Source organism: Takifugu flavidus, chromosome 16 (genome assembly GCF_003711565.1).
Source record: "Takifugu flavidus isolate HTHZ2018 chromosome 16, ASM371156v2, whole genome shotgun sequence".
NCBI classification, from domain to species: Eukaryota; Metazoa; Chordata; class Actinopteri; order Tetraodontiformes; family Tetraodontidae; genus Takifugu; species Takifugu flavidus.
The window spans coordinates 8,860,722-8,872,714 of record NC_079535.1 but is presented as its reverse complement, the minus strand read 5'-3'; the positions used below and the strand labels follow the sequence as shown (position 1 = coordinate 8,872,714).

The following is an 11,993-nucleotide window of genomic DNA, read 5'->3' as shown; positions in this document are numbered from 1 at the left end:
ACTATTTCAACAACTATCACTCCAATAACAGTCCAAAATGCTGCGTGTGCAGTTTGTGGCCATTTTTGATAAACCGCTCTTATGTCTATCTTATGTCTTCACATGAAGTCTGGATTAGTGCTATTTCCACACAGTGGCGGGTGATGTTTTCAGAATAAAGAAATTTCTACGGGGTTTGCAGTGAATATTTAATCTGAACGCCGCTGAGCAGAGCGTTTGGGCCAACAGGAGAACATTGATTCTGAGGGGAAGAAACCCATGTGGACACCCCATAGTTTCCTCAAAAACAGCTGCAGGGGAAAAGTTCCGCCGTCCAACAGCTCACAGCTATCAACAGCACTGTCAGTTTCAATTCTGCTGCTGCACAAACGGTGATATAAACCAGAAAGTACAATCAATAAACTTGGTTTACGTCAGATTTTGTTCTTTTTTATTAGGGTTGAGCGCTGTGCTAACGTCAGGGATTCGCCTTTGATGCTGTGGACAAAGAATAATAAAGGTCAACAATACAATGGAATCTAATGTGCGATTTGTTTATTAATCCAGAATCTGTGGCCTGAATTTAAAACTAAAAAATGTTTGTTTGATTTTTCTGCATATTAAGTTTCCCGGCATTGGGAAAATTTCACAAGTGCAAGTCAATCAAAATTGGTGGCATAAGCCTTTCACTTCTTCTTTCTTGCGCAAGACACCTAGCTGGAACTCTTTGTTATTGCTGATGCGAGAATGCTGTCGCTCTTGGACGTGTGCTCATTTGACCGATGGCCAATATGGAGACAGGTTTTAACACACTGGTTTGTGAAGATGACAACCTGGAGCATCCTGACAACTTCTTTTCACAGCAGGGGCAGCCAGGTTGAGTAAAATCCAAGTTATCTTGGTTATTGTTTTTATTTGATTTTTTTTACATTTACCTTAAAATTTTGGCAGACTGAATGGGTTGAAATGGTTAAAAAAATCAAACCGCACCACTGCTGCCTGTGCTCAAAGTGTATTATCTGCTTGATATGGCTGTTTTTGACCGTTTAATGCACTTTATGTCTCTGTGTAGGGCACAGATTTCAGAAGACATACGTCAGCATTTGGAGCCCAGTTGTAGCGGGTCTCACTGGCCTCGCTGTTGTTTTATTGATGCTCAACATTGGCCTGGGTATCTACCGTAAGTTCGATTAACTCTTAAGAATGCGATGGTAATCAATAGATATTGACCGCTTTAATCACCAATACAGTCTTCATTTATTGATTGTTCTCTAATCAGTTCCTTCCTAAAACCATGTGATCACCCATTCTCTTACATAGACAGCAATATGAAAGGGAACCAGCTTACATTGGAGGATGTGGAAGATATCAGGAGTGAGCTGAACGACATGGAAGCATCTTACAAGGCTGCGTTTGAGTCCACAAACAATTACAAGAAACAGCTGGACAGCGAGCTGAAAGACTCGACAAAAACAAAGTGGGAGCTGGAGCACCAGACCAAGAGGAACAACGACTACCAAAAAAACATGGATAAGATAACTAAGAACATTGCACTGCTGAAATACCAGTTACCAAAGACTGGTACGAGTCCCTGGAGTTTTCCCGAGCGCACGTGCCTTTTCTTTCATTCGAGGTGGCTCCAGTCAGTCATTTGTCCTTGTTTCCTATCACCACAGAGCAGGCGTGTCGACTCTGTCTGCCAGACTGGGTTTGGTTCAACTCCATGTGCTACTTCTTCCCTTTTGAATCTATGGGGTATAAATCGTGGTCACAAGCCAGACATTTTTGCCAGTTGTATGGAGGCGACCTGGCAGTCATCAACAGCACAGTCAAACAGGTGGGTGAGCGACATTTAAAACTCACTGTATAATCGCCACTGCATTGGCAGACAGGTGGCAGCATCTCCGCAAACCACTTTTGGGCTTTCAGAGGTATTTGAAAGAAAATTGGGTAAATTGTCACTGAATTAAACAGTTCTGAACCCAGCAAAAATTGCATGGCTGCTGCCCATCCAATCTGCCACTGTTTCAAGCATAAAACAAGCACGCTAAAAGAAAAATAGCCAGTTTCTTAAAACCAAACCATTTGAAACCCTGGTTAAGTCAAATAATGCCCCGTCATCATAGTGGCAAGTAGGTGTTAAAAGAGTTTTCTGGGTTTTCTTTTGTTGAAGTTCATGTAAATGTACAAAAATATATCATTTGGACTTTAAATCGCATCACTTGTGATAGAACTCAACCGTCATGCACCTGGTACAAAACCTGGAACCGAACTCAAGTGTGGGCTTCTGGGTTGGACTGAGGAATTTAGCTCGGGAAGACTCTTGGAAATGGCCGGATGGAAAGTTACTGGTCGAGGGGTAAGGCCTATCGCTCTCCAACAGGGTGCTACCATAGAAACAACCGCTATTTGTGTGGTTTATTTACTGTGAGATATATTGTTAGTCTGTTTGATGACATATCACATCTCACTTCTTCAAATCTGTCGCAGGTACTGGATGGACGGGAACCCAACCGGCGTTAAAGATGACGTCTGCGTTGCGGTTTATGCCAGAGAAAACTTTTTCAAGGCATGGGGCGACACAAATTGCAATGCCCAAAACAAGAAATGGATTTGTGAAAAAGCAGAACACAAGTGGGGTTAATGTCTTTGCACCGTGGATGTTGGGGTTCACCTCTTCTTATTGGTCTTCACAGCAAAATCTTTATGTGTAACAGGGACAAAGCCATATAAGAAAACTACATGAAAAGTGTTTAAATGTGTAGCAAACAAGGGATTGTTGCTAAGACTGAACCTTGAAATGTTGATGAGGTCAAGATGATGGCAAAACATGCTAGTGCTTGTAATTAAAGTTGGCTCAGGCTGTTGCACTTTCTTCTTCTTTTCAATCATGACTGGTGTAAAATATTTTAATGCCATAACTCCACCTTTATCGTGTTCTTCACACTCTTTGGAGTCCAGAGAAGTTTTACATGTCCTACTGAGCTTGTGCAGATGTACAGGGAAGACAAATCCAGTCCTTGGGGCCAGATTCAAGCCAGGTTTTGTGTCCTACCAGGCAGAAACTGCTTTTGCCAAAGGAGGTGGTACCCTGGGTGAAAGCATTGTCTACCTGTAGAATAGAAAACCTGGAAAAGAATCCGTCCCTGAAAATGTGGAATAGTTATTTAATATCAAATCATCCAGAAAAAAACTCACACATGGTTTAAGAAGAATAAGAAAATAAGTTGAATTGCAGAAAATGACAGAAATTGAAACGTGATCCATTCAAAAATTCTAATTTGGAGAAAGGTGCTGTTTTTTATTTTTCATCTTAATTGTAACTGAGAAAAGTTTATTGCTTATTTAATGTACAGAACTATAATTTTGTCCCCACAAAGTCCAACCCCAGAAAATGAGCCAATTCCTTTAAACCTGGAACCCACATGAATAGAAACAAACACACACTTCCTGGTAGAAGCAGCAGATGGGAGGTAAACAGATCAATAAGCACCATTGCAACTGTTTAGTAGGTCCGTTTCACCGTCAGTTTGAGAAGAAAATGTCACATCAGCAGAAGATTTTTAAAGGTTCGAACAGCCATGGAGCTTCGACACTTCAGCACCGGACATTTGGACAAGGTACAGCTCATGTATAAATGTTCTTTAACCAGTTATCTAACTAAGGGTTTGACTTTACTGACTATATACTTGACAATGTTTCGAGCGTGTATTTTCAAAACCTTCAGATTATTTGAGTATGATCAAAATGACCTCCTTTGTGTTAATTAGCCTACATGCTGAGAGTATAGAAGAATGTAAAATACACTATTGTGATTAAATGAGCGGCGCACTGTCTGTTTCAGGGGGGGCTGCTTCTGCAGATCCACACTATCCGCTGGCTATCAAGTGTCTCAGTCTGCTGAACCTTATTCTGCTCATGGCTGCGGTTGTCATAGGGATTTACTGTAAGCACGAGTGCTGATAAAGACAATACCGAGTAGTGTAGTAGAATATCAAAATGCTATTTTAACTTGAGGAAAGATGTTTGAAAACCCTTGTTTGCTTGTGATCTCTGTGGAAAAGACTCCTCTTCTCCTCTGGATCCTTATGGTATTTTATATTATTAATTCCTCAGGTGCTAAAGATAATTATCCAGAGGTCCCTGGGTCAGCTATTGCACCTCTGCTCGCTGAGGTAAACTATTACCGTAACAACAGCCACATCATTAAAACCAGGCTGGAAGCGGAGAAGACAGCTGCTAAACAGCGCGCCGGCGGTATCTCAGTGAGGCTGGAGCTGAAGCAGCAGAAGGTGCTGACAGACAACATCCTCAAACAAATTGGAAAGCTACAGATGAAGAAAACCGACCTGCAGTCTAACATAAGTGTTCTAGGTAGGTGACGCTCCATTATGTAGATCTCTCGTGTTCTAATATAAAATAAATGAGCGTGTAAATGATTCCATGCTCTTGTTTTCACCAGTGGAAAGCTGCAACAAATGTCAGCCTGGCTGGATGCTTCTAAAATCAGCCTGCTATTATTTCTCGTCTCAAAATAAATCCGACACCAAAAGGAACTGGGATGAAAGCAGAGGCAACTGTGTGAATCAAGGGGGTGACCTGCTCGTGATCGACAGCCTGGAGAAGCAGGTCGGTCACCAGCCGGGGAGGGTTACGATTACTGCACCTAAACAAGTCGTAGATTCAAAGATCTATTTCAAGTATCTATTGGATGCTGTTATTGTAAATGTTGGACTGTCCCACCGTGATTTTAGTGGTATTTAACAAGGTTCTGGGCTCAGGTTCTCTTCATGTGGAGTTTGAATGTTCTCCCCCTCATCTGCTAAAGGACAACATGAAATGTCTCTGGGACCAGTTTCCTCTCACAGATCAAACTCAACCACATTTGGAACTCTGCAGAATTTCCAAATCCCCAGTGGGATTGTGTGAGTGAAAGGTGTGTGTGTGCTCTTTGATGGATTGGTGACCTGTCAAAGCCAGCTGAACCTTAAAAAAAGCAAAAATCCCTCCTGTAGTGATTTTCTACTGGGCACAAGGACTTTAAATGCAGCTGACATCAGAGGTTTTTAGATCACATCCCACAGGAAGAGTCAGAATTGATCTTGTTTTTAAGGAACCATGTAGGATGAACAGATCCCAGATTACACCTCTGATGAAGGCGGCCGAGGTCTCAGGCAGGATGCTGCATTAGGCTCAGATTCACCCATTAGTGCGTGAGTTAAAGATGCGGGTGCCTGTGATGGACTGACAGTCTGCCATCTGTCGCCCAGCAACCACACCAAAAGGCTCCAACGCCCTTGTGATCCTCCAGGAGTTGGAGGATGGATGACAGTCCGTCCAGGGCTTAGAGAATCTGTACTGTATGTAAAAGGGTTAACTAATACACAGGTGAGGTTCTCCAGTCCTGTCTCTCTCATCTTCCAGGTAACCATAAGTGACAATTATTCAAAGCGGAGCTCCAGTGAAACGTGGTGGGAGATGGGGGCTTGGATCGGCCTCACCGGCAATGCGACTTCAGGAAAATGGATCTGGGTTAATAACGTGACGGCTGAAACCTTGTGAGCTTTGTTCTTACCCTCCAATGCGTGACTGCCTTAACGTGCTGGACAAGTATCTCAGGTCTTTAATGCACGTTTCTGCTTTCCTCCAAGCTTCTGGAGAATTGGACAGCCTAAAACCGAAGGAACTCAGAGCGGAGACTGTGCAGCTTTTCATTACTATGGCGACGCCAGGAAGACGTGGTACAACGGTAACTGCCAGGAGCACCTGCTCCACTGGATATGTGAGGCAAAACCAAAATAAGGACACAGCATTTTGTCAGCTGTAACAATAAAATGTGATACCGAAACAAACGACTGACTCTTGTTCTGTAAATATTTAACACATTAACAGAATTTTACATCACTCTTGCACACACATACACGCACAAACAGGGCAATGTCCTCGCAAATAATCAGTCCTTGGCAAACACGGCGGTCGGCTCTCTTCAGCAGTCCAAAATGATAGACAGGGAAGATTCAGACGGCAATTCTGATGGCGGTTATAACAAACTGATCAGTCAAGAGGATGTAACTGGGGATGAGCAGGCTCTCCACTCTATTCAGGAGAGGCAACGAGGTAGGAATCCAACAATAGGAATTACAACGTCATCTTCTCTTTGATGGATTCAATAATACTGCTCTCACTTTTCTCTCTCACTGGTTTATTATTTTTGTCTTGCCACAGTAACACTGACTTTCCTGTCGATTTTTTATTTTTTTTTGTAGTTTCACTGTCTCTGACCAGTCCTGAATCCAGTTTGAGTCGTCACAAATGGCTCACTGGGTGTCTGGCTGTGCTAGCTGCAGTCCTCCTGACAGTTGATATCGGCCTGGGAGTCTATTGTAAGTCACCGATGAGCCATAAAACACCTTTATCGTATTGTAAAATCAATACTTTGGGGGGGTGACACTAAACTCTGTCGTGGCCACCTGCAGACAACAAACTCACCGGCGGGCAGCGGGCAGTACTGGACGTCAACGCCGAGGTGAGCAAACTACAGGCTGCTTACAACCTTGCAGTTCAACGCAGGGAGGAGGCGAGGAAGGACTTGGCGAGAGTGATCAGAGAGCAGCAGGTTATCAAGTGGGAGCTTGATCACCAGAAGAGAAGAAACGAAGATTACGAAAAACAATCCGACAAACTCCTGACGGAAATTGCGGCGTTAAAATCTCACATTCCCATGATCGGTGAGAGATTCCTGTTTAGCTACTCGAAGAATACTGTGAACAGTAAATATTGAGGGTTTTATACCTATGCATGTAAAACAATATATGTGCAATTTTACAGAAATAACTCATTGTCCTATCGTAAACTGTATTCAACCAAATATTTAATTATCACTTGCATTCCAAGTGAACATAGTAATGATGTCATGTTTCTATTTTTGGCACAGAGGAGGGCTGCAGGCACTGCTTACCAGGTTGGACGTATATGAACTCCATGTGTTACTACTTTCCTTTTTCTGAGGTCATTTTTCGCCGACCTTGGCTCGAAGCCAGGCAATTCTGCTTGAAACAAGGAGGCGACTTGGCCAAACTTGACAGCAGAGAGAAACACGTAAGAATTCTACTTTCTCGCTCGATATTTCAGGTGAAACAGGGCAGGATCACCTCCCTTCAACCACAACTGGTATATAAAGTCTCTGTTTCATTGTTAAATGTTGTGTTATGTGTTTCCTGGCATTCAGATGGCGATAACTGAGTTGATAAATAATTATCAAAACCCCTCGAGGAAGATAGCAGAGAGTGGCTTCTGGATCGGCCTGAGGGATGTCGACGAGGAGGGGACGTGGAAATGGACAGACGGAAGCAGACTGACAGAGAGGTAACCCCTGACCTGACCCTGGAAAATGCAAAGTAAGTCGTGTAGCGCACCTGTAATTCTTTTATTTTTCCAGCTACTGGAACGACGGCGAGCCCAACAACCATGGAAATGAAGACTGTGCAGCTGTCTACCCCAGAAGCAATCCCTTCAAGTCCTGGAACGACGCTCCGTGTCCGTACGCGCTAAAGTGGATCTGCCAAATGCTACCCAGAGTTTCAACGGCGGCACGATTGTAAAGAAAGAAATTAGGTTTTTACACAACGTCATTTTAATTGTCATGTGATTAATGATAATAGTCACACACGCCTACACAGCAGCGTGCACTAACACATCATTTCCTGAGTAGATACAGATCAGCGATCGTTCTAATGCATGAAAGACACCAAGCTTCTATCCTCGACACATAAATAATTTGTTTCTTTGTTTTGTTGAGGCTAAAAAAATGGGCAAGAATATTTCTAAATACTGTATGAAAATAAAGGATTTATGAAAATACTGCTACAAAATATGCTGCTAATTTCACTGTAATAAATAAAATGCAGCATTTTTCTACCACGTACACATTCTTTTCTTTTGTAATACAGCTCTGTATAAATTCCACTCAGTTTATAGGAAATAATACATTTACAAATTACAAATTACACAAACTCTAAGAATTTAAATGTGATGGATTTTCATAGTTTTGCATTGTTAACAATGTTAACATTGTTAACATTGTTCGCAGTTGAATGGACCAATATGAAACCATATAACCAAAGATCCCAGTCAGAGTTGGTGCATTCTCACCTTGTGAGTTTATCTGTGCAGAACGCATTTATGACCTGTCAAATAGCTGCAAAATGCACACGAAGCTGCTTCAGAAGCTGCTGCGTGTCCACGTGTTCCGGAAAGGCATCCTCTGCCTTTTGGGCTGCAGTGTAGCTACTCTGAAGGTCTCCGATCTGGAAAATGGCAACAAAAAAACCCCAGCAACTTACATGATACAGTGTAATTAGGGGCCAAAAGGTGCCCTGAACTGTTTTAATAAAGTAATGAATTACCTTTTCAGAGAGAATGGAGAGATTGAAGTGTGGTTCATACATGTGAGATGCTAGAGAGGCAGCAGTCTGTAGGAAGGCTTTAGACTGTCGGAGAAAACAAATGTCATCCTCTCAGCTGCCTGTACAAGTGTAATGAGCTGGGACATCTTAAGCATTAAAATGAAGACATCACTTTGGCATCCAGCTCAGTAGCATTTACAAATTAAATTGGGCATAGAGTTAATGCTCTATATTTGAATGGAGAATATAAAATATGAATACAACCAAGGTTAATAAAGAAATGTGATTTCAAATATCAGAAAGCAGCCCATTTGAGTGCTCTGTGGAAATTGTACAAGTGGAAAAGAGTCTTTTTTTAAACTGAGAAATGTGTTTTCACCTGCTCAACGCGACCTTTGCGCAGCTCCAGCACGGCCAGGTTGTTGTAAGCCTCAGCATGGTCGTTATTAAACGCCAACGCAAGTTTGAAACACTGATAGGCCAGCGTCAAGTCTGCTATACCCTGCAAACATTGAACACAGCGCAGCTGGTGAGCGTTTCTGTGTGCTGGAAGTCAATATTCCTTTTCATTTGTGCAACCCCCATAGCAGCCTACATCACATTGGAGGATTAATAACTCACCACAGCCACATGTCCGATGTTGTACCACACGTCAGCCTGCTCCTCGTCGCTGGTCGATAGCGCCAGAGCCCGCTCAAAGGAGGACAGAGTCATGTCGTACTGCTGAGCGTAGAAACAGCACAGGCCCAGGTTGTTGTATAGCTGACAGTTATACACGCCCATCTGGAGTAGACGTCTGGCAAAGGGAGAAGGGTCCGTTATTTCTTTATATGTTGTAACCACAAATTGTATAGAATTGCCGTAAGAGGTTTTCTGACCTGTAGAAGCGCAGGGCGATCTCGGGCTGGTCAGTGTAGAAGTGATTGCTGCCTATACAGGCTATGGCCTCCACGTGAGTGTTATCCTGCTTCAGCACATCTCTGTAGTATTCTGTGGCCGATGAGATGTTGTTCATCTCCTGTGTCAATACCGCAGCACAGACAGGAATGAAGGTTTACGCAGACCAGAGGAGTGAATTCACCTCTTTAGGAATAACGTTTCACCTCATGTATGCGAGCGATCCCTGTGAGGAGCGTAACCTCCCCAGGGAAGTGGTCAAGACCCTGTTTGAAGAGATTGAGTGCTGTTATTGGCTGATCCAAGCGCTGATAAACCTAAGAAAAGATGAGAATTTTTAATTCATATGCAATCCTTTGGTTCAATGAGTATTTATCCATTGCAAAGCAAGTCACGGTTTGATGCTACTACCTTTGCAAGGTAGAGATATGTGTCCACAATTTCTTGGTGATTGAGAGCAGATCTAAACTGTTTTTCTGCTTCTCGATACAAACCGAGCCTGCAAAGGTCAGAGGCATGAATGAATGACCACTCTAAACACAGAACTTTTGACCGTTACACAAATAATATAGGATTGTTTGCCTGTAGTAGCATTTTCCCAGCTGAACTTTCCACCACCAGTCTTTGAACTGGGCATGTTCTGTAGCTTGAGCGGCCAAATCTAAAGCCTAAGCAAAAAATACAAGATTTGCACATCATACATTTAAAAAAAATCTTACAGTGGAAAAAAAGCAAATGTTTGCTTAAGTGCCACTCACATTTTTGACATCTTTTTCATGATGGAAAATGTACTCAAACAAAGTCTAACAAGAGAAAACAAGAGATATTAAGAGTCAAACAAGAGATATTTTACATTTTGATAAAAGGTATTGTCTCAAAGCAGTTTAAAAGGGAAGATAATGAATATGTCTGCATTTACTCTTATTCAGAGTCTTACCCTGGATAAATTAGGCTTTTGGGAATACTTGGCCAGATTCAGTCTTGACAAATTTATAAATGGTCCATCTGGATTAGTTAACATTGAGGCCTGGAGGAAGAGAAAAAACTCATCTATAAATATGCATGGCCTCTAACACACACACACACACACACACGCGCAACACACACACACACACACACACACACACGCACTTGTGTATGTATAAAAAAATAACATTAAATTTAAAATAATGTCCTAGAAGTATTATGTATTTCCAAGGTGAATGTAATAATATTTTTTTAAATTGTTTTAGGCTCCAAATTGAGATTTTCAGGCACATTTACTCACTGTTCCCAGGCGGATGAATCTGCCAGAAGCACTTGTGGCAGGACGAGCTGTGCTTGCTGTCCGGGGTGTCTTAATGGCCTGTTCCATCGTCCCGGGACGACCTGACTGAGTGCTGGGTCTCACAAAACCTGTTATGGGGCGCCCTGATTGAGTCACAGGCCTTAAATACAGATAAGAGATGGATCAAAGTTTAAGTGCATGTTGTTTTAGTTTTAAGCTAAGTGGTGAGCATTATAGTACCGGACAGCCTGACTGGGTCCTCCACCCTGGCTTGTTCCAGGGAGTCTCAGCGATGTTCCAGGACCTGAAGGAAACCCATATTGTCTATATTAATAGTTTACCATCTGACGACATAAAAAACCCGTGAAACTTACGTGCAACTTGGGCAATAGAGCTCTCATCTAACATCATCTCAGCAATCCCCTCCTGGTCAACCTCAACTTCATCAATGTAAACCATCTCGGTAAGAGCACGAGTCTTCAAGCTCCATGCAGCCTGTACAACACACAATATTTACCCAATTATTGCACATGCATGAAGAGGTTGCAGGGTCAAAAATAGACCTACTAACAGCTTTAAAAGGCAGAACAGCTTGCAGATATGTTACCTCTGAGATAGGCAATGAGCAGTCCTTAAGAGAGCACGTAGTGAGTGAAAAGGATGGAAAAAAGGTGAGAATAATAAAGGGAAAGAATGGAGTGTGGAACAAAACATGAAAAAAAATAACCTCCCACGTTAAGATATATGCTGACTAAGAGTGAACAATCCTAACCTTAAATAATGATGAACGTCAAGGCAGCTGATTATCAGGATTATGTACCAGATTCGACATGAAAGTAGGCTTTCCGTGATGGTTAATCGCTAGGAAGCTAATCGCGCTAGCTACACCACAGTACCTGGTCATACGGGTTGTCTTGTAGTATTTTCGTGCAAATGTCGGCACATTGTTGGAGCTTTCGCCTCCTGAAATAGCTCCATGCCAGAAACAGCGGGTCTATTGTCACCTCCATTGATCTGACGAGGACAGTAAAGAGGTGCCGAGATAATATTGCAAATCTACAACGACGGCGTAGCTTCTCCCTGTCGCCGAGCAACGCTAGGGAGGGCGGTGCTTCCTTACGTCATTTCCGAAACGTTCTAATAACACAGTACCAACAAAACCACATATATTATAGGTATATTACGTTCGTTTTAATGTAGGTGGCAACTTAAATATTTACTGTCTTACCACCAATAATTAAAATGGTATCATTAGGATCCTATTTGGTGAACAAATAAGTATTTTCAGTCCATTTTTGGTGATGGGTTCAACGCAAAGGCAGCCATTAAATGGGATATACAATTAAACCCGAATAATAACTTTTATAAAGAGAAACGAGTTCTGAGCTGCTGTTCCGTTGATGAAGGGAAGGATCTGATTGGATGACTGGCTATGCCGTCATCTT

General features: G+C 42.4%; 3 protein-coding genes across 6 annotated transcripts; 2 read left to right on the top strand and 1 right to left on the bottom strand.

The window, feature by feature from the left end:
* The first annotated feature begins 650 nt into the window (after positions 1-650).
* Positions 651-2,849, top strand: LOC130540227 (CD209 antigen-like protein E). The gene is made up of 6 exons (XM_057059227.1): positions 651-855; positions 1,052-1,159; positions 1,300-1,560; positions 1,656-1,816; positions 2,211-2,338; positions 2,470-2,849. Exons 1-6 carry the CDS (start codon positions 762-764, stop codon positions 2,621-2,623), a joined length of 906 nt encoding a protein of 301 aa, XP_056915207.1. The 5' UTR covers positions 651-761; the 3' UTR covers positions 2,624-2,849.
* A 322-nt stretch (positions 2,850-3,171) lies between these two features.
* LOC130513033 (uncharacterized) lies at positions 3,172-7,903 on the top strand. The gene is made up of 12 exons (XM_057011572.1): positions 3,172-3,599; positions 3,824-3,925; positions 4,096-4,353; positions 4,442-4,608; positions 5,404-5,537; positions 5,631-5,775; positions 5,856-6,096; positions 6,246-6,362; positions 6,456-6,707; positions 6,914-7,077; positions 7,208-7,344; positions 7,418-7,903. Exons 1-12 carry the CDS (start codon positions 3,446-3,448, stop codon positions 7,578-7,580), a joined length of 2,034 nt encoding a protein of 677 aa, XP_056867552.1. The 5' UTR covers positions 3,172-3,445; the 3' UTR covers positions 7,581-7,903.
* On the bottom strand, positions 7,595-11,664 carry ttc8 (tetratricopeptide repeat domain 8). Of its 4 annotated transcripts, none has more exons than XM_057059214.1 (15): positions 11,445-11,659; positions 11,156-11,179; positions 10,923-11,043; positions 10,789-10,852; positions 10,549-10,708; positions 10,219-10,308; positions 10,040-10,084; positions 9,864-9,949; positions 9,693-9,780; positions 9,488-9,598; positions 9,263-9,402; positions 9,006-9,180; positions 8,764-8,886; positions 8,385-8,468; positions 7,595-8,285 (listed from the first exon to the last, which is right to left on the bottom strand). In XM_057059214.1, exons 1-15 carry the CDS (start codon positions 11,556-11,558, stop codon positions 8,169-8,171), a joined length of 1,542 nt encoding a protein of 513 aa, XP_056915194.1. In that variant the 5' UTR covers positions 11,559-11,659; the 3' UTR covers positions 7,595-8,168. The 4 variants fall into 4 exon arrangements, with proteins under 4 accessions (XP_056915194.1, XP_056915196.1, XP_056915195.1 ...); XM_057059216.1 differs by lacking the exon at positions 11,445-11,659 and adding an exon at positions 11,321-11,420; XM_057059215.1 differs by lacking the exon at positions 11,156-11,179 and having other exon boundaries at positions 11,445-11,664.
* Positions 11,665-11,993: the final 329 nt, after the last annotated feature.

Bases quoted from the DNA above. Each gene is read 5' to 3' on its own strand.
- LOC130513033 (XM_057011572.1), top strand. From the start codon at position 3,446: ATGGGAGGTAAACAGATCAATAAGCACCATTGCAACTGTTTAGTAGGT. The intron at 3,600-3,823 runs GTACAGCTCATG...TGTCTGTTTCAG, and splicing joins GCACCGGACATTTGGACAAG to GGGGGGCTGCTTCTGCAGAT. The intron at 6,363-6,455 runs GTAAGTCACCGA...GGCCACCTGCAG, and splicing joins TATCGGCCTGGGAGTCTATT to ACAACAAACTCACCGGCGGG.
- ttc8 (XM_057059214.1), bottom strand. From the start codon at position 11,558: ATGGAGGTGACAATAGACCCGCTGTTTCTGGCATGGAGCTATTTCAGG. The intron at 11,180-11,444 runs GTACTGTGGTGT...TGCTCTCTTAAG, and splicing joins AAGACAACCCGTATGACCAG to GACTGCTCATTGCCTATCTC. The intron at 11,044-11,155 runs GTAACATATCTG...TGTGTTGTACAG, and splicing joins GCTCATTGCCTATCTCAGAG to GCTGCATGGAGCTTGAAGAC.
- LOC130540227 (XM_057059227.1), top strand. From the start codon at position 762: ATGGCCAATATGGAGACAGGTTTTAACACACTGGTTTGTGAAGATGAC. The intron at 856-1,051 runs GTTGAGTAAAAT...GTCTCTGTGTAG, and splicing joins TTCACAGCAGGGGCAGCCAG to GGCACAGATTTCAGAAGACA. The intron at 1,561-1,655 runs GTACGAGTCCCT...CTATCACCACAG, and splicing joins ATACCAGTTACCAAAGACTG to AGCAGGCGTGTCGACTCTGT.